Source organism: Erigeron canadensis, chromosome 1 (genome assembly GCF_010389155.1).
Source record: "Erigeron canadensis isolate Cc75 chromosome 1, C_canadensis_v1, whole genome shotgun sequence".
NCBI lineage: Eukaryota > Viridiplantae > Streptophyta > Magnoliopsida > Asterales > Asteraceae > Erigeron > Erigeron canadensis.
Genome location: NC_057761.1, coordinates 51701972 through 51720939, shown reverse-complemented (window position 1 = coordinate 51720939; position 18968 = coordinate 51701972). Strand labels below are relative to the sequence as shown.

At 33.5% G+C, this 18968-nt stretch overlaps 7 protein-coding genes across 7 annotated transcripts; 6 read left to right on the top strand and 1 right to left on the bottom strand.

The window, feature by feature from the left end:
- Window positions 1-259: 259 nt before the first annotated feature.
- On the top strand, window positions 260-1104 carry LOC122588175 (DELLA protein GAI1-like). Its single transcript, XM_043760330.1, has 2 exons — window positions 260-283; window positions 381-1104. The coding sequence occupies exon 2, from the start codon at window positions 440-442 to the stop codon at window positions 1019-1021; it is 582 nt and encodes a 193-aa protein (XP_043616265.1). The 5' UTR covers window positions 260-283; window positions 381-439; the 3' UTR covers window positions 1022-1104.
- Window positions 1105-2367: 1263 nt separating this feature from the next.
- On the top strand, window positions 2368-3096 carry LOC122594598. The gene has a single exon (XM_043767039.1). The coding sequence runs from the start codon at window positions 2368-2370 to the stop codon at window positions 3094-3096; it is 729 nt and encodes a 242-aa protein (XP_043622974.1).
- Window positions 3097-3461: 365 nt separating this feature from the next.
- Window positions 3462-4070, top strand: LOC122594590 (DELLA protein GAI1-like). Its single transcript, XM_043767029.1, has one exon. The coding sequence runs from the start codon at window positions 3462-3464 to the stop codon at window positions 4068-4070; it is 609 nt and encodes a 202-aa protein (XP_043622964.1).
- Window positions 4071-6836: 2766 nt separating this feature from the next.
- On the top strand, window positions 6837-7629 carry LOC122594580. The gene is made up of 2 exons (XM_043767020.1): window positions 6837-7562; window positions 7609-7629. Exons 1-2 carry the CDS (start codon window positions 6837-6839, stop codon window positions 7627-7629), a joined length of 747 nt encoding a protein of 248 aa, XP_043622955.1.
- A 5-nt stretch (window positions 7630-7634) lies between these two features.
- LOC122586179 (DELLA protein GAI1-like) lies at window positions 7635-8695 on the top strand. The gene is made up of 2 exons (XM_043758285.1): window positions 7635-7758; window positions 7908-8695. The coding sequence occupies exons 1-2, from the start codon at window positions 7647-7649 to the stop codon at window positions 8543-8545; spliced, it is 750 nt and encodes a 249-aa protein (XP_043614220.1). The 5' UTR covers window positions 7635-7646; the 3' UTR covers window positions 8546-8695.
- A 1135-nt stretch (window positions 8696-9830) lies between these two features.
- LOC122584726 (probable bifunctional TENA-E protein) lies at window positions 9831-11351 on the top strand. The gene is made up of 3 exons (XM_043756777.1): window positions 9831-10208; window positions 10648-10865; window positions 10948-11351. The coding sequence occupies exons 1-3, from the start codon at window positions 10074-10076 to the stop codon at window positions 11261-11263; spliced, it is 669 nt and encodes a 222-aa protein (XP_043612712.1). The 5' UTR covers window positions 9831-10073; the 3' UTR covers window positions 11264-11351.
- A 451-nt stretch (window positions 11352-11802) lies between these two features.
- On the bottom strand, window positions 11803-15949 carry LOC122594569 (nudix hydrolase 15, mitochondrial-like). Its single transcript, XM_043767010.1, has 4 exons — window positions 15565-15949; window positions 14204-14346; window positions 12633-12752; window positions 11803-12379 (listed from the first exon to the last, which is right to left on the bottom strand). The coding sequence occupies exons 1-4, from the start codon at window positions 15947-15949 to the stop codon at window positions 12155-12157; spliced, it is 873 nt and encodes a 290-aa protein (XP_043622945.1). The 3' UTR covers window positions 11803-12154.
- Window positions 15950-18968: the final 3019 nt, after the last annotated feature.

The window sequence follows — 18968 nt, the reverse complement described above, 5'->3', positions numbered from 1 at the left end:
ATTTCCTTTTCTCTACTTATATATTATAAAGCAAATCTACTTTTGATTTTCAACATTGAACTTAAAATTTCAATATTGACTTTAAGTTTCAACAATGTACACATTTTAATGCATGTTTTAAAATTTCAACATTTTAAGTAATATGCCATACATCATAGCCACATTACATCAATAACTTCCACTACTCACCGCCGCTCGCCGCCACCACCCGTCACCACCAACACCGTCGCCGCCATTACATCACCACCACCGCCGCCACCTCCATCACCGCCACAACGCGCAGGTACCTTTCTCTCGTCTAACATAATAACTAACTTTAATTGTTTAAAGTTTACTAATATTCAAACATATGATTTAGAGGATATTTTGATTTTTTGCAGGTAATCAACTTGCTGAATTTGCAGAGACAGTGAACATCCCATTTAGTTTCAAGATAGTTATGATAGAAGACATGCTGGATTTCAACGTAAACCTCCTTGAACTCAATGATGATGAACAAGTGGCTGTCTACTCACCTTTCCGATTATCATATTTGATAGTAAGATCAAATCGTCTGGAGCATCTCATGCGAGAGATTCGGAAAATCAATCCTTGTATAACACTCATCTCTGAAGTTGAAGCAAACCACACTTCACCAGCTTTTGTGAATCGTTTCATCGAAGCCCTTTTCTTCTATGGTGCACTTTTTGACAGTATGTCAGATCAGTTAGCTGATAGTGAGGTTAATAAAAAGTTTGCGGAGTCTGTTTTCTATGGTGAACCTATCCGTAATATTGTGGCTGCTGAAGGAGAGGAGAGAACAGTTCGGCATGTTGGCATTGATGTTTGGAGGGCTTTTTTTGCTCGGTTTGGGATGCTGGAAGTTGAACTGAGTGACGCGTGTTTGAACGAAGCAAAGCTGTTGATAAACAACTTTGATTGTGCGAATTCTTGTATGCTACGAGTTGATGGCAAATGTTTTCTAGTTGGATGGAAAGGCGTACCGATCTTTTCTGTTTCTGCTTGGAAGTTTGTAAGGTAGCTCAACGCAAACAAAGATATTTCTGGTGTTATTGTTTTCTTAATGTAACAAGGCTTATCAGTTTAATAGTTTATGAATCAAAAGTTTTGTTATTAATTAAAAACTTCTAAAATAGAAAGTGACAATGTGTTTATACACTTGTATCATGAAACGAACTTTCAAATTTTGTACACATATGGTAATTGGGTCACATGTTGACCGGATCAACTGGTGAGACTTTTGACATTTATATTTTCAGTTAGGGATTAATATTCAGGAACTGCACAAAGTCGATTATGATGATGATGAGATTAAAAGTGAATTAATTGAATCAGAAATTGATTAAATCGATTGTGGTATTTGACTTTTCAATACTATTCACTTTTGACTTTTTATCCATTTTGCTTCCAGTTTTTCTAGGCCCAATTTGGATTGTTAAAGTACTGCAAATCAACATGTTCATGAAAAGACATGTATTACAAAAGTGAATTACGAGTATTTTTACAATTAGACATAAGGTCTTTTTATTTAGTACAGTTATGGTGGGTTATTACTTATTACTATACAATAGAGCCAATGGGCCAAGATATTATATGACCCAATTACAATTATAATTACATATACTAACAGTAATTATAAGATTAGATTAGATGTTCATTAGAATTGTTAATAATTTAGAAGGACATCAAATTCTTTTTGTTAAATTGTTTTATATAGTATTATATCGGTCTGGATCACTTGAATTTGCAGCGTCTCTTGGCATGCAAGCGGAACAAACATGCAGACCCGATTGGCAGTTTAACATCAAAGTGATGTTCTTTTGTAGCTGTCTAGATAAGTTCAAAAGCTTTTGGGTCAAAGATGAGATCATAAACATGTCGGAGACAGGTAACTACATTTGATCTATTCAAGGTTCTTCCAAATGAGATACTGATTAGCATTAGAACCTTTCCATACTTCAGTTTAATGGAAACTTTTATGGATTATAGCAGTTGTTTCTAGTGTGTATTATATATAATGTAACGTTTAATCTTGAATGTTTAGTCCGGCAAAAGTTTTATCTGAATTAACCTCAGACAAAAGAATTGACCCCACCTCATAAAATACTAACAAAATAGGACAATCTATAGAATGACCCACATAGAGACTTACTATGTTTATCCAATCGGTCGCCGTACTCGATCTCTAATTTGATTCTGTTGTAATAATTTCTTCTATGTTGAAGATATGTGATTAACATTGAGCAGGCTAATGAGCATCAGAATAACTTTGAACAAATCGACCATTGGGTTATTATCTAGGTTGCCACACATTGTTGACATTTATGAATATTCAATCTTTTCTAACCAAAAACTCATACTTTCAAGATGGCAAAGACGTCTTCTTCTGAGCAATATGATCTCAATAAACTTGCTCATGATAATAAGAAGAAATCGTCTATTAGCGACTTTGGTAATTTGGATAAGGTTTATTTTGATTTTAACTCCCCCCCTCCTTATCATGAATTGGTACAGGGTACACAATTCCAATGGGAAGAGATTAAAAAGGCCACACCTTTTTCACCACTTGGTCTTGTTAAAGATTTTGCAAGCAGGGCAAAAAAGTTGAATGGCGAACATATTCGAGTTCATTCCCATAATTATGAAGAATCCCATGTAGAGGATGACCAAAAAATGTCAACTAATGCAAGAATTCGAATGGCAGGACAGCATTTTATCGATATTTATTGTTCAAAAGTTGATGAAAACTCTGACCTAAGCCATCCATATCCCATCTCATTTTCTGGACTATCAGAAGATGCAGCTAAAGACGTAGAACTTCTGCTTACTCTTTTGCATTCAGCTGAGAAAACCAGTCAAGGGAAGTTTGACCAGGCAAGCAAACTCATTGAGTTATGCAATAGCACCTCTTCTAATGAAGGGAATCCTGTTCAAAGGTTGGTTTACTACTTTTCTCAAGCACTTCTTGAGAAAATTAATCGAGAAACGGGAAAAGTGGCCAATGTTGTACTTGACAAGATGTTTGATCTTCAAAGTGCTTTAATGAATGTTGACGAAAGCATATTTTCATTTCTCCAGAAAGTCCCGTTAGCGTAAGTTTACCTGCAGAGTTCAATGCGTACAATAATTGAACATGTAAAAGAATCTAAAAAAATTCATATAGTTGATTTTGAGATCAGGAGGGGGATGCAATATACAACTTTGATGCAAGGTCTTGCAAGTGAGTGTGAAATCAAGCATTTGAAGATAACTGCTGTAGCTACAAGATTGGAATCAAAGATAAAAGATATATGTAAGTCTCATATATTCAACATAACTAGTATTAAATTTGGGCCATGCACTAGCAGTCTCCCCCATGGCTATATATCTCTAAGATCTAACTTTGTTGTTTGAAATTCAAACATACGATTTAAAAGATTTTGATTTCTGTAGGTAATCAACTTGCTGAACTTGCAGAGACAATGAGCATCCCAATTAGTTTCAAGATAGTTATGATACAAGACATGCTTGATTTCAACATAAATCTCCTTGAACTCGATGATGATGAGCAGGTGGCTGTCTACTCATCTGTCCTATTATCATCTTTGATTGTAACATCAAACCGTCTTGAGCATCTCATGCGAGAGATTCGGAAAATCAATCCTTGTATAACACTCATTTCCGAAGTTGAAGCAAACCACACTTCACCAGTTTTTGTGAAACGTTTCATAGAATCCCTTTTCTTCTACGGTGCACTTTTTGACTGTGTATCAGATCATTCAGCCGATGATGAGTTTAACAGAAAGGTTATGGAGTCTATTTTATATAGTCAACCTATCCGTAATATTGTGGCTGCTGAGGGAAAGGAGAGAACAGTTCGACATGTTGGCATTGATGTTTGGAGGGCTTTTTTTGCTCGTTTCGGGATGCTGGAAGTTGAACTGAGTGATGCGTGTTTTAATGAAGCAAAGTTGTTAATAAACAACTTTGATTGTGCGGATTCTTGTATGCTTCATGTTGATTGCAAATGTTTTGTTGTTGGATGGAAAGGCGTACCGATCTTTTCTGTTTCTGCTTGGAAGTTTGTATGATGATTACTGGAGGTATCTGGTGCAAACACCTAGTTTCTGATGGTGAACTTAGTTGTTGCAATAATAGCTAACCACAAATTCAACAAGCTAAGTACCGATGCTCTAGAATGGACCAAGAAGGCTATCTTTCACCAACTCTCTATTCAAATTCCCACATGCAATCATGCATCATATTAGTACAAATAATGTACAATTCAAGCAAACCCAGTCTGTGACCATAAGTATTTAGTCACTGAATTTGGGTTGGATATATTATTTCCTATACTCTTGAATAACATTCGTAGCCCTTTCAAATCTTAAGGTCAACATTTTCAGTCTTATAGTTTCCTCGATACAATCAATAACAACCTTTTCACTTCTCTTTTTCCCACCAAAGCACCTTTTGTTTGATTGTTTCTCACCTTGAGCTTTGGATTCTATACATTTCTCAACATTTTTTTACCTCTTTTGCTTCCAATTTTTCTAGGCCCAATGCCCTAATTTGGATGGATAAAAATCTAATGTTAGCATATTGGCGGAAATTCACCTTAGAAGATAAAAGTTTTACATGTTGAAATAAATAATATATGTATTTATTTATATTTAGATATGTATTGAAATAAATAATCCACATGGAAAATAAGTTAGGCAGATATTGTATTAAAATAATGAGAAAACCAGTTATTTACAGCAAAAAGTAGTCACGTTATCACTAAAAATATTTTAGCCTTTTTCCTTCCTAATCAAATAGCATTTTTTTTTAGCCCCACAATAACAAAAGAGTCAAAATTAAAGTATTTTCCAAACAATTAGCTCAATTTATAAAATATGTTGTATTTTAAGTTAAAAACTTGTATTATTCATATTGTATTTCAATACTACGTTATTGGTAAGATCTTTGACTTTGCTGAAATTCATCCGAATCTCATTTACTACAGTTGTAAGAGTGGATTATTAGGGAGGTTTTCGAGAGTCCTGGATGCATGGTTCGAACATCGCATATTGCCCAATTGAATGTCAGTGTGGTGTTTCTGATGCTAACTTCTTACTAGAAAAATACAGTATATCTATAATTCGATTTGATTCATCCAGACCTAAAGACAATCAATTTGGGATTGGGCATTGTTGACCCACAACCTCGTTTCGGAGGTAGGGTCCGCGAAGTTGGTTTCTTGGTGTATCTTTAAAAAACATGCAATTTGACCTCTCCGCTTTTTCAAGTACCATGTGTTACTTTGAGCATAGGTTAGTGCATTATGTCATTATCCTTTTGAATCGACAGTTGGTTTTTAAGTTCTCCGCTTAATCTTTCAGCATCTTCTTTGTTACGCACCTATTTAGCAATGAGATGAGAGGTCAATGTTCTATCTTTGTAACTGCAATGTGTCAATGTCTTATGAAAATATGAAGGATCCCTTTAGATAGTACGTACACTACGGTGAATTGCAATTATAGAAGTATCTGTGAAATTGATTCTGAGAAATTGTGATGGGTGTTGGCAGAAAAAAAAATATGGCGATTATATTTTTGTAAGACTTTTATTTGAGAAATTGGGATGGGTCTTAGCTTTTATTTGTATCTAAATTTCTGGATATCATGTAACTTTTTGTAAAATTTGTTATTTACTTTGTTTTTGAAAATACCTTAAATTCATTTATGGTATGTTTTGTTTCATATATTCTAGCTATGTTGTATGTTCTGCCATTTTTTCTCTTCTTATTAATTACGCGGTCATGCTCACTTACCCCTTACGTTTCGGAGGTAGGGTTATCTAATAAGCTACAGTGTTCACTCCACAGTTTGGTTTCTTTATGTGACCATTACAAAATCAATGTAGCAGTAGCCGAGTAGTGACTGATGCAGTAACTTCAAGTGAGAGTTATGGGTATTTTTGTGTCAAGTATAATTATTGGAGTGAATATTATGATTGCCGTATGATTTTGTGTGACAGTTTTCAGTGTAATAAAGAAGCTTATTGTGTTTATTATTACAAACGTTATAACGTTTGTACTGTGCACTAACTTATAGTGAAAGTTATAGGGTGTGCTTGGTTTGTAATGAAGATGGGACACACGATAGAGAACAAAGAACACATGACGGAGGTATATATAGATATAAGTACTTTACTGGTCTGATCACTTGAATTAGCAGTTTCTCTTGACGTGCAGGCGGAACAAACATACAGAAACGATTGGCAATTTCACATCAAAGTGTCGATTTTTTTTTGTTCTTTTGTAGCAGTCCAGATAAGTTCAAAAGCTTTTGGGTCAAAGATGAGATCATAAACATTTCGGAGACAGGTACATTTGATTTATTCAAGATTCTTTCAATAAGCTGCTGATTAGCATTAGAAACTTTCCATACTTATTAACTGAAACTGATGGATTTAAGCAGCTGTTTCTAGTGTGTTATCTATATGTGCATTTAATATGGATAATGTAATGTTTAATCCTGAAAGTTTCGTCCGGCAAAAGTTTTATCTGGATTAACTTCAGACAAAAGAATCGTCCCCACCTCATAAAATAATAACAAAATAAGACAATCTATAGAATGACCCACATAGAGAGTTACCATGTTTATCCAATCGGTCGCCGTACTCGATCTCAAATTAGATTCTGTTGTGCTAGTTTCTACTATGTTGAAGATATGTGTTTACCCATGAGCAGGCAAATAAGCATCAGAATAACTTTGAACAAATCGACAATTGGGTTATTATCTAGATTGCCACACATTGTTGAAATTTATGAATTTGCATTCTAACTCTAACCAAAATATCATACTTTCAAGATGGCAAAGATATCTTCTTCTGAGCGATGTAATCTTAGTGAAGTTGCTCATTATAATCAGAAGAAATCATCTATTTGTGACTTTAGTAATTTGGATAACATTTATTTTGATTTTAACTCCCCCCCTTACCAAGATTTGGTACAGAGTACAGATTTCCAATGGGAAGACATTAAAAAAGCCACACCTTTTTCACCACTTGGTCTTGTTAAAGATTTTGCAAGCAGGGCAAAAAAGTTGAATGGCGAAAAGATTCACGTTCATTCCCATAATAACGAAGAATCACATGAAGAGGATGACCAAAAAATGTCAACTAATGCGAGAATTCAAATGGCAGGACAGCATTTTATCGATATTTACTCTTCAAAAGTTGATGAAGTCTCTGATCTAAGCCATCCATATCCCATCACATTCTCTGGAATATCAGAAGATGAAGCTAAAGATGTAGAACTTCTGCTTACTCTTTTGTATTCAGCTGAGAAAACCAGTCAAGGAAAGTTTGACCAGGCAAGCAAACTCATTGAGTTTTGCAATAAGACATCTTCAAATGAAGGGAATCCTGTTCAAAGGCTGGTTTACTACTTTTCTCAAGCGATTATTGAGAAAATTAACCGAGAAACGGGAAAAGTGGCCAATGTTGGACTTGACAAGATGTTTGATCTTCAAAGTGTGTTAATGAATGTTGACGAGAGCATATTTACATTTTTCCAAAAAGTCCCATTAGCAAAGGTTTGCATGTTCAGTTCTATGCATACAATAATTGAACATGTAAAAGAATCTAAAAAACTTCATATAGTTGATTTTGAGATCAGGATGGGTATGCAATATACAATTTTGATGCAAGATCTTGCAAGTGAGTGTGAAATTGCGCATTTGAAGATAACTGCTGTAGCTACAAGATTGGAATCAAAGAGAAAAGATACATGTAAGTCTCAAGTATCTAATACAACTAATCGTATTTTATTAAGGGCGTGCTAACAGTAGCCCTCAGGGTTATCCCCAACGACTAATTTAGTTGTTTAAAAGTTTGTTAATATTCAAACATACGCGTTAAAAAATTTTTGATTTCTGCAGGTAATCAACTTGCTGAATTTGCAGAGACAATGAACATCCCATTTAGTTTCAAGATAGTTATGATAGAAGACATGTTGGATTTCAATGTAAATCTCCTCGAACTCAATGATGATGAACAGGTGGCTGTCTACTCACCTTTCCTATTATCATCTATGATTGTAACACCAAACCGTCTTGAGCATCTCATGCGAGAAATTCGGAAAATCAATCCTTTTATAACACTTGTTTCCGAAGTTGAAGCAAACCACACTTCACCAGAATTTGTGAAACGTTTCATAGAAGCACTTTTCTTCTACGGTGCATTTTTTGACAGTATGTCAGATCATTTAGCCGATGATGAGTTTAATAGAAAGGTTATGGAGTCTATTTTCTATGGCCAAACCATCCGTAATATTGTGGCTGCTGAAGGAAAGGAGAGAACAGTTCGGCAGGTTGGCATTGATGTTTGGAGGGCGTTTTTTGCTCGTTTTGGGATGCTGGAAGTTGAACTGAGTGATGCGTGTTTGAATGAAGCAAAGTTGTTGATAAACAACTATGATTGTGGGAATTCTTGTATGGTTTCTGTTGATAACAAATGTTTTATTGTTGGATGGAAAGGCATACCGATCTTTTCTGTTTCTGCTTGGAAGTTTGTCTGATGATTATTGGAGGTATCTGGTGCAGACATCTAGTTTCTGATGGTAAACTTAGTTGTTTCAACAAAAGCAAAAACATGTTTCTAGTGTTATTGTTTTCTTAATGTAACAAGGCTTTATCAGCTTATGAAATTAGAGTTTTGTTAATCTTTGCTAAAAGATAATAGTCAAACTACATCTTGGTACCTTGGCTAATTATGTCCTGCAATATCCTAGTCTATTAAAATCATTTTAACTCCAACTTTAACAATATGCATTTTAGAAGTCTGCATTCTGTCAAATAGGAATCTCTGACTTGTTCTTGTAAATTAGTTTATGAAGAAAATTGAGAATCTGGCCTAAGTAGTAATGCCAGGTTTTCTTTAACAAGGTTTTTATGAGACACTATGTTATAGTTGAATTTCTGTTTGAAAGGTGCCATCCAACCTACAATCTCAATAATGCATGATCACCATTTTCAACTCTCATGTCCAATCCATGTTTACATACCCGTAATAAATTTAACCTGAAAGTAAATAATACCCTAGTATTATTTGTAGTATATAAAATGAATGAGAAAAATGTATCAAGTTCAACTTTCATTAGTGTTTTTCTCTTTCCGCTCTTGATCTTTCTTTCTAGCCTACTTTCTACTTTTGGTTCGAGTTTCACTTTTAATATTTGTGAGTTGGATTATTAGAGGTTCAGATTTCGGATATGGAAATAACTTATATGATTTACATATTACCTAAATCTAAGAGTTTTAAAGATAATAAAAGATTAAATGTATGTATATATGACAATTAGAGGACCATAAATTAATATAAGTTTGTTTTTATAAACTTAGTAGCTACAAGTTAAATATCATTTGTGTTATCTCATTGTTTTATTGAGAAATCTCCGTTCTTCGTTTTAAAATTGAAGAGGAGTTGATAAATTTTTCTAATTAATTTTCTTAAAATTTTTCATAATAAGATCATGATATTTAGTAAAATAAAAAACTGAAATTAAAAAAAAAAAATTATAAACTTAAAATGTTAAATGAAGCTTTTAGATATCATTTAGTGTGTTTAAAAAAATTGTATCGATTGAAATTTATAATAAATATAAAACTATCTAATACACCTTAACGAAATTTTTTAGGTATTCATTTAGCACGACCCCATTGTTAACAAAAATACAAAATGGAATTAAAGAAATAGTTTGATTAATGCAATCCACATATTATGTTTTATTTAATGGTTTTAGGTATATTTTTATAGATGAAAATATCATTTCTATAAATTAAGGATATTAAAATGAGATAAACCGCTATTCTTTGAAAAAGAAAGACACATGATGAGTCATGTAGACGGAGATTACTTGGCTACATCCAAACTGTCACAGGTGTTTTTGTAATCTCCTCGCCGCTTCACTTTGTGACTTTGACTTTCATATACGAATATATGAATGATATTATAAACAAAAATAATACTCGTAAAACCTACCCGGCCACTTCACTTTGATATACTCAACTTGTTTGTTGGAAAGAAGCAGAAGAGAAGAGAATAGGATGGATTCGAAAATATCGGTGACAGAAACATGGATGAGGAAACACCGGCTACAGTACGTGGGTGCCACCAGACATCCTTTTATTCTCAGCATCCGTGATGGTTCCCTTGATTTTTCCTCTTTTAAAACCTGGCTGGTAGTATATCTATTTCCCAATTCTTTTTCTTTTTTTTTTTAATTTTCTTTATATACTGTGTATTATTTTATTATTATATTTACGGTACATCCATGTTTAATCTAAAGTTTTGCATCTGAATGTCTAAAACTTAATCACCTTCCTTATTAGACTCCTTGTTTGTCTCTATTTCCTCGCTTGGATTATTTTTATGCAACCTGTAAAAACATTTATGTAATGGTCAATTTAGTTTTACACAAGTCAATAGAAGTCAAAGTTATGAAAGTAGTTGCAGTTACACTTACGCTACCGGCTGCTTTTATTTTATTTTTTTAATTTGAACCTTAAACAAGTTTTATGAAGTGATCACTAAAACTTAAGTATGATTCGAAAAGAAGGTTGTATGAATAGTTGGTAAGTTGAGACACAAACATAATTGTGAAGGGGATATATGATGCAGGGACAAGACTACATATTCGTGAGAGCGTTTATCCCATTTGTGGCAAGTATATTGATGAAATCATGGAAGGAGTCGGGTAATGAAGTCGATATGGAAGTGATCTTGGGTGGTGTGGCTTCTTTAAATGATGAGATCAATTGGTTCAAGCAAGAAGCTCCCAAGTTTCATGTTTCCCTTACCAGTGTCATCCCTCAAACCGCAAACCTTAAATATTGCAGGTAACCTAAAAGCATGATCTGCTATTGTTGAGGAGTTAAATATTTGAACTTTGTTGATCGGCTATTATGTTTGCTGTTGTAGGTTTCTAGAGAGCTTAATGAGTCCGGACATCGCATACCCTGTGGCGATTACAGCGTTTTGGGCCATGGAGGTTGTGTATCAAGAAAGCTTTGCTCATTGTCTTGAAGATGGAAGTAAAATCCCACAAGAGCTTCAAGGGACTTGTGAACGATGGGGGAACGAAGGTTTTGGAGCATATTGTAAATTGCTGCGAGATATGGCTGATCGTTGCTTGCAAAAAGCGTCGCCAGAGGTTGTCTCAAAAGCAGAGGTGGTTTTTCTGAGTGTTCTTGAACATGAAGTTGAGTTTTGGAACATGAGTGTCAGAGATGCATGAGTTAGTATGTGTAAAACGAGTTTGGACAAGTGTGTGGATATTGTTAATATTTTTCTGAATAATATGTACTGTATATAAGTTTTACCAACTGCTTTATTTCAGTAAAACAGATTGTGCCAGATTGTACCAAGGTTAATATAGGAAGAGGCCTGCAAATGGTATCTTCTGAATCAAGGGAGATGATACAAATTTATAGAATTCTCATGGTCAAATGTGGGATTGTAAGTTGAGTCTCTTTTTTTTTGTCAAAATGCCGCCTGATTAAGCATTCTTGGTAATAGTTAACATTTACTGTTTGTATAATTCTAAGTGGTTGCTTTGTAACTTCTCAGCCCATCTACAAAAAGAATAAATATAGGAATTGTCGACCGTCCAACGAGTAATATTGCAGGGTGTTCTTCCAAACCTTTCTTTAGCCTCTGCCGATCTAAGCATCCGGACTAAGGGTGTTCGATTTCTCTATGTGTTAGGCCTATTGGACTTAGATTTGGCATAATTTAAGTCTACCGAACTTTTAATTGGAAAAATTGGTGACAATATAACATGAAATTTTCTTTGTGTTTTAATCTATTACTCATCGCATAAGCAAAACAATGTTTCTTTTCATCCAAGTCTTGCATTGTCTAGGTGAAATCTTCTTACATAATATATCTAAAGAATATCCATTCATCGATGAATATGGATGACCTGAATATTAAATGGATATGAATATGTATATGTACGGTTAACTTCATCCATTGTCATTGCCAAACCACCGTCGTCCCCATCATGATCTCGAGACCTTGGGGAGTACATACTAGTGTTAGGACTTAGGACCATCAGACTAGCGTAGAGAACGATAAAGTTGATGATATTACGAAGAGTGAGATTAAAGAGGTTGCAGATGAAGTTTCAAGGCAATTTATTGTCCTTGCTTAACACTTTAGGAAGCTTGAAGTTGGGTATCTGCTCAAGGAAAGCAGGTGACCTTTTGTATACAATTGCTGCAGCTCGAATCAAAATTCCAGCAGTAAGACCCCATATCATGAACTTCTTACCACCCACTTCATAGTCAAAGTAATGAATAAGGATCTTACTCCCCAGCCACTCTATTTCCTCAGATCTTCGATTTTCATCCTGAACCAGTAAAGTTGTTTACATAATTAGGCATTTTCGGATCAAGAACTTTCTAGCAGAGTAAGCATTACCATAACCAAAAGAACTAGGAAAAGTACTCAAATAACAATTTTTGCTCTATTTTACTAGCAAAGAAGATGAAGAAAAACATCATCCCTCATCCCTCATCCCTCTTCTCTTCCCTTTCATATATCTTATGATATTTAACAGGTGATCTATAAATTTAGTACAAGGTTCCTAGTGAGGGTAATACCTTGAGAAACATTTCTAATGGAGCATCAAATACGTCCTCTACTTCAGTAATGTTGGGAGTTGGATTAAACGCACTTCTATCAGAAAGTATGCCAATAACTGGAATTACTGTGAGAAGGTGCTGCAAATATATATATTAGACAGTATGCCTATCTTATATATTGGACAATAACATACAGAAAGAACCATGCATATGAAGTTCAATATTCAATAACATGCGTCTTTTCAATGTGATATAGCAACTAGAAGTACAACAATCAGATAGCCAGTTGATTAAAGCTAGGTACAATCAGATAATCATCATCTATCTCTATAATACAAATTCTTCCACCAACTTCTTGCCACTTTCTGTAAATCTGAAATATTGTATATTTCTACATAATCGGCAAATGGAAAGCACAGTCAGTGCTTGTCAAATGCTCCAAACTGATTATTGCCACTTGACGTAGCAGTAATAGTTTTAAAATACTTATAAACACCTCCTAAAACTTATGATGCATGAGTTTTGACTGCTGATATATACCAGGGGAATACAGAACTTTTTAGTTTGTATCCATCCCAATGTAGACCAGGTTTGAAATTTGGAGAAAGAAGCCCTACACACCTATTTCCAGATTGTTTTTAAATTACATCCAAGAATAACTTGTAGAAACGTGAGGTCATAATCCAAGCATACAACCAACATTATAACTACTTCAGTAAGATGACACTATCTTCTTTTTTTTTTTGTCAGAAAGCAGGCAGAAAAAGAGTAGTTTCTATGATATACACTAACGTAGGGGAGCCGGCTTTCCCAAAGATATTGGTTGATACAGCCCACAGCCAGGCTACGATGAAGCAGAAATATGTCTATTCAAAACCAGAACGATTTGGTTCATTGAAAACGTAACTAAAAATTTTGGGTGAAAGCAAAAGAACAGAAGTCATATCCAACAGCATGACCTTACATGCTTATTCTTATTCTATCTAATCCAACCCCTCCGTGGCTCCGTGTATTAAGCACGCCATTCTAAGAACTTAAATGTAGTTTCAATATTCAAAGAGAAATGAACATAGAGATTAGAGGGGCTGCGAAATGGATTGGAACGAACAAGACTTTATCACTATAAGAGTCTATGACTATTGACTACATGAGACAATTTCTACCCGCTTATTAATGAACGGAAGTAAGGAACAATTAGTCTATGTTATATTTCTAATAGGTGTAACAAATAATATACTATAAGAATATGGGTCAAATCGACAAAGGGCTCAAATTTTGCCTAAAGTATGCAAAATAACCTTCTATATCAGGAGGTTTCTATATCAGAAAGCTCAACTGATATTGAAATTCTAAAATACTATATCATTTGTAAATACATTAGACATGCTAGTTATTTTAAAATAAATGGAAACCCTAAAACTCTGAACAAGAAAGTGTTTCGGCTTAACCCAACCCGTCTTAAGTCATACTGAAAAACTTACCCAATATGACTGTTACCCAACCCACCCATTTTGCCAACCCTGATGTTAGACAATTCAAGAGAGATGGTTTGGCGAAGTTTCTCATAATAAAAATGCATCACCATGTACCTTTGTCAAGAATGGTTTAAGAACTGCCACAACATTTACAAGTGATGGATTGAGCCCTATCTCTTCCTGTGCTTCCCTTATTGCGGTGGCAGCATCATCTACATCACCTTCTTCTGTTTTTCCACCAGGTAATGAAACTTCACCTATACTTCGGAAAAATATAATATTTTCAGCATCAAGCTAATTTTCCAAGATAAATCTAAAAATGTTTCTCTGATCAAACGTTTAGAACGCCCACATTGCTTTAGCGATTAGATGTAAGACCAAGCTTCAAACTTGACAGTCCAAGGTTTTTACAAGTAAACGGGTATACAAAGAGGGATCTATTGTAACGCTTCAAGACGAAGGCCCGGCTTCGTGTGCGCAGCCTAACTGGAAGGTCAACCTAATAGGGATTAAAAGGTGTGGAATGCTAATCGTGACAGGAAACAATCTTATGTTTGGAGTGACTGGCTCGTGAACCCTTTAGAGATTGGATGATTAGTTGGGACCTTAATAAATACAGGCTGCGATTTGATGTGGTTGTTGGTTTGCTAATGGAAGAGACTAGGTTATTGCTCTGCTCACGTAAATTTGTTGCTGTATGTTTGCAAATGGAAAAGAATGGTAGCTGGCTTCTTGTTCATTTGATGATGCTCACTTTTACGCTGACTGTATGGGGAGTTTATATAATTTTGCATGCATTAATTGTTATTAGGGTCTTTCCCCGAATCATGGTTGAGACTTCATCAAAAACAACACGAGGTGAAAACCGGTGGCTCGGCCCTTGTTGGTTGGGAGTTTTTCTGGTGTCTTTTTATGATAATTGGCACTAGTTTTTTTTACTCCTTTTGAAGTCTTCGCAGTTAATGATTCGGGATGAGTCTAGATAGGTGTTGAATTTTTTGATTTCCTTCTAGATTGTAATTGTAAATGTATATCTTGGCATCTAGTGTCTTGCTAGGCTGCCTCTTAAGTTATATAATATATCTTTTTGCCGTTCAAAAAAAAGGTGTGGAATGCTTGTTTGTGTCCAAGGTTTTTTCTATTGTCCCGATTCACATAAGATACTAATTGGTGGCTAAGCTGCCAATAAAAGTTGGATCCGTTTACACCTTTGGGCAACTCTTTAGCCAAATGACCATAATTAAAGGTTATGTCTCAACATGAAGCTGGCATTATTCCTAAAATCGCGGGACTAAAAACAACAACAATACCCTATCATACTGGTGTGTAAATTTTACTTTTAAGGCATCTCACATTCTCACTTGATTCAAGTTGATCCTAATTTCTTATACTTGTCTACAAAATATGTCCAAGTCTACCAAAATAAAAACACATCATCACATGGTAAAAAAGTATGTAGAAAAATAATAGAAAACCTGAATGGGTTGATAAACCAGAAGACCTTTTAGTAAGAATCACACGAAGCCCATCACTATGTTCTTGTTGAAAAAGGCAAATTAAAACAGCCGCTCTGTTGTTATTATTACTGATAGTGGTGGGTGTTATGTTTTCTTGATTATTTGCAGATTCTTGAAAACCCACTTGATTGGTTGTAGTGATATCACCATCATCAATGGTTGGAGTTGGTTTGTATAGACGGAGCTGTTGTTGGGCTAACCTTCCATGGCTATTGACTGAAGCCACGTTGTTGTTATTGTTGTTGAATTTAGAAATGGATGATGTTATTATTGTTGAAATTGACACACCACGAGATGATATTATCGATGATGATGATGATGATGATAACTTTCTCAGTAACATTGTTTGGGTCGGAAAGTCATTGAATTTTTAATATAAAGATATGTGTGTTTGTTATTGTGTCTTGAATCATGGTTAACTCAACACATTGTTCAAAAAAAAAAAACTCAACATATTAATTTCCATCTATCAAAATTAAAATCAAAATCAAAATACGAGTAATTCAATATAGGACAGCCTATTTTTGGCTCACTCGTCAAACTTTTTTTCTTTTAAAAATCCTTATACAGTTATTGTATTTTTATTTTACAAGTGAATTTTAACTCAAATGCGTATAATGTGTGCTAATCGTACAACGAAAGGATCTCGCACTAAGCGGATTTTAAATAGTTTTTCTCACCATACCTCCTTAATTGAAAATACCGTCGAAGGATTCCCTCGGGGCCCCGCATAGCAGGTTTAGTGAAACACCCCTGGTCATCGGGGTGTAACTCAGTGGTTATACCCTGCATACAGTACTTGTACTAGATTAAACACGTTATACTGTAAAAAATTTAGTTATGATAATTATTAACTAAACAATAAATATAATAATTGAGAGTATATTTTCATATGAAACTTAAACATAACAATACCTCAAAAAGACAAAAAAAATATTTAATTTTATAAGTTCAATATTAAAAAACAAAATTAACACAAAAAATATATTTAATAAAATCATTAAAGTAATCATATAAATTATAAATATACTACTACTTAGTAGAAAACTCTAATGACATAATAAATATAATCCATAACATTATAAATTTTAAAAACATATTATTATGTAATTATTATGATTTGATCCTTTCGTTTTTTACACATATTGAAATTGATGATATATCTATGTCTATATAGTTATTAAAACAGTAAGAATCCTAAGGATTCTAAAGGGTCTAAAAAATATAACCTATTTTATAAAAATGTCACTTAGGATTAAAACTTATGTGTCATTCTCATACATTTTCCTCATTATTTCATGATAAAAAAGTGATAAATTTGATTATATATTAAAAAAGGTTAAAAAAAATAAAAGACAAACAAACCATCCAAATAGAAAACGGCGAAAAAGTAGTATACCATAGGCGACAAAGTAGTTCAGCATTTTTATACATTGTATCATATTCTTTGGTAATTATTTTCTTTTTCAATATACCAATAATAATAATCATAAATTAAATTAAATTAAATTTTAAAAAAATAGATATAATTCTAATTGCATAGATACATATTCATAGATCTATATCCCGTATATATTCATCACATATATATCCTCTTTTCTCATAATATCTAATCTTTCAAATTATATAAACCCTTATATTATAGGAATTCAAATCTTCATAATTAGGAATATGATATCATTTACGCAAAAAATACATCAATGTTCATCTTATATATATATCGATCAAGAGTTTTTGAAATTATCTTCTCCTTCCGTATCTTTTTTTTGCTCGAAATCTGTAAGTTTTTAATTCATTTATTTGTTTATTTTAAACTGTTTTTTACAAGTATATCATGATTGAATTAGCTGTTGTGTAAGTTCTCATATTGATTTAACAAAAACATGTAATTTTAAGATTAATTGACTTATTAATTATTAACTGTTATCATGGTTGAATTAACTGTTGTGTAAGTTCTCAAATTGATGTAACAAAAACATGTAATTATAAGATTAATTGAGTTATTAATCAGAAAAGATAAAAGGTAATCAGAATGTTCCAGGAATTAACCATGAAGGCATGAACTATAACATAATTGATTTCCACAAGATAAACCTGTAGATTAACTATTTACTAATGCATAAAATAACTTTTTTAACTAGCCGCGCATCGCACGGGGTAAAATACCTAGTAAAAATATAAATATGTATTATACACATTTATTTCGAATATATAATCGTTAGATGCAATCACTAAAATCACTATCTAATAAACACTAATCAAATAACGATTAGTAGGTGAAATATACGATCATACATTAAAGAGTAAAACTAAAAAAATTATTAATATTCTCATCTTCTAAAATTCAAAGATTAAGAAACTCATTTGCATGGATAAAATTCGAATATCCATTCTTTCTTATTTTTAGAGTACGAGAGGAAGGTACCCGCGTGTTGCGGCGATGATAGGGGTGGTGATGTAATGGTTACGGTGGTGGTGGTGACGGCGGTAACGGGGTGATCTACCTGACAGACTCCGCCCTTAGCCCTACGGGCTCCGCTTTCAGATTTAAAAATTCACCGAAAGTATATCGAATGACATATTTAATGAAAGAACATGAAGTTTTAAGAACACCCATATAATTTTTATAATTTATCGATGTACGGTTTTTGAGATAAAAGATTTTGAATGAATTGGAGGAATAAATGATTTATGGATGAGAGAGAAAAAAAATGATTGGTTGAGATTTGAGAAGAGAGAAAGGGTAATATAGTTATTTTAGGTAAATAGATAATTGATATGAGAACATTTTGGGAAAGTAAATGTTAAAACTTAAAATTTAAACATGGAGAATTTGCTTTATAATAGACGAGAGTAAGTACCCGCGCGGTGCGGCGGTGAGATAGTGGGGTGATAGGTCATAAAGTGTGATAGCCAAATGCCTTAACCGTACGGTTTTCGCCCTCGGATTTAAAAATTCGTTGAAAGTATATTGAATGACATCTTTAATTAAATAGCATGAAATTTTAAGAACACCTATATAATTTTTATAATTTATCGATGTACGGTTTGTGAGATAAAATATTTTGAATGAATTGGAGGAATAAATGATTTATGGAGGTGAGAGAAAAAAGACGATTGGTTGAGATTTGAGGAGAGAAAAAGGGTGTTTGATAATATATAATTGATAGAAGGGGTATTTTGGGAAAATAAATGTTGAAACTTAAAATGTTAGACAAGTGGAATCTGCTTTATAATATAGTATAGATATAATCAATAATTTCAAAAACGACATATTAAATAGTAATAATGAAATAAAAGATTAGTAATCGAAATATAAAATCATACCTTAAAATGTACAACTATAAAATTGTTGATATTCT